This window comes from Verticillium alfalfae, genomic scaffold (assembly GCF_000150825.1).
Source record: "Verticillium alfalfae VaMs.102 supercont1.3 genomic scaffold, whole genome shotgun sequence".
NCBI classification, from domain to species: Eukaryota; Fungi; Ascomycota; class Sordariomycetes; order Glomerellales; family Plectosphaerellaceae; genus Verticillium; species Verticillium alfalfae.
In genome coordinates this window covers 1,042,853-1,044,491 of record NW_003315036.1, presented here as the reverse complement: position 1 = coordinate 1,044,491, position 1,639 = coordinate 1,042,853, and the positions used below count along the sequence as shown (strand labels likewise).

Genomic DNA, 1,639 nt, shown 5'->3' with positions numbered 1-1,639 from the left:
CGTAGTACAAGCGTCGTGCAGACTCACAGGCACAGCGAGGTTGGGTTGCCAGTCGACGTGTGTAGTGATGTGTCACGACAGACGTGATGATCACATCGTAATCGTTGACGGTCGTAGGCACAGCCGACTCCGAGCAGCTCGTCTCGCGGCGTAGACGTCCTTGGTTGTGGGGACGGCGTAATCGTCAACGGAGGAAGGCACGATGGAGCCGTACGGAACAGCAGTCGAAGAGGCAACATCGTCGCAGGATGTCGAATCGGAAGCGGAGCTTGATACAACATCCGAGACGGAGCTGGGGGGAGCGGAGCTGGGAGCAGCAGAGCTAGCAGGGGCAGAGCTGGGAGCCGAGCTGGGAATAGAGCTGGCGGGAGCCGAGCTGGCGGGAGCCGAGCTGGCGGGAGCAGAGCTGGCGGGAGCAGAGCTGGCGGGAGCAGAGCTGGCGGGAGCAGAGCTGGCGGGAGCAGAGCTGGGAGGAGCAGAGCTGGGAGGAGCAGAGCTGGGAGCAGCCGAGCTGGGCGGGACGGAGCTGGGGGCGACCGAGCTGGGAGGGGCCGAGCTGGGAGGAGCAGAGCTGGGCGGGACGGAGCTGGGGGCAGCCGAGCTCGGAGGCACGGAGCTGGGAGGAATCGAGCTCGGGGGAACGGAGCTGGGAGGAGCAGAGCTGGGAGGCACGGAGCTCGGGGGAACGGAGCTGGGAGGGACCGAGCTAGGAGCGACCGAGCTGGGAGGCACGGAGCTGGGGGGGATCGAGCTCGGGGCGGCGCTCGACGGGAAGAAGACGGGATCCAGAGGCAGGCCGACAATGTCGACGAGCAGAACCGAGTCGAAATTACCGTTACCCGAGTCGCAGAGCACAAAGTCGAGGTGCTGGGAGGACCCGGGCTGGACGGGGAACTCGTAGCTGGAGATGACGCCGGCGCGGGCGTACGACAGACCAAAGGTGGCACCGGTGTTGGGCAGCGCGGACGTGGCCAGAACGGCGGTCTGGGGCTGAGGGATCGTGTCCCTGTAGATGATGGACGAGTCGGGGTTTCCCGTGATGCTGTAGTGTCCTTGTCAGTGTCTGTGCTGCCACTGGCTCTTGTGGGCTGTCCACAATGCGATCTGACTTACGGCTCCTCTGTGGCGAACAGGTAGTTGATCCTGATGGCGGTGACGCCCTGGGGCACGTTGACGAACATGCCGTAGTAGACATTCTCCTCGCTGCTTCCGACGGCGCAGCCCCTGATGGGCTGTCCCGAGTTGAAGCCAAAGTTGGTGTTGGGGGTGCTTCCTACGACGGCATTGGAGACGAGACCGGTGCTCATGATGATACCGGAGGTGAGACCTTGGGGTCCATCTGTGAAGGTGCCGATGGCGCCGGGGTTTGGGACGACGACGGGGTGCTGGCTGAAGGTGAAGCGGCTGTCCTTGACACCAGCAGACTCGAGACCGGCGGCGGGTTGTCCTGGCGTGACCACGATGGCCGTGGACAGGCCAAGGAGCATGGAAGAGGCAATAAGCCTCGCGGTTCCGGCGGCGACCATTTTGAATGATGGAAAATTAAGTAACTGTAAAACGAGTGACTGGTAATGAGTGACTAGGCGATCGCGCAACGAGCAAGAGCTGCTTCTCCCACCACGGTAGTGCCGACGGCGAA

General features: G+C 63.5%; 1 protein-coding gene across 1 annotated transcript; it reads right to left on the bottom strand.

The window, feature by feature from the left end:
- Nucleotides 1–90: 90 nt before the first annotated feature.
- VDBG_02840 (predicted protein) lies at nt 91–1,526 on the bottom strand (the record flags this gene model as incomplete). Its single annotated transcript, XM_003006655.1, has 2 exons — nt 91–1,042; nt 1,114–1,526. 2 exons carry the CDS (start codon nt 1,524–1,526, stop codon nt 91–93), a joined length of 1,365 nt encoding a protein of 454 aa, XP_003006701.1.
- Between the last annotated feature and the right edge of the window lie 113 nt (nt 1,527–1,639).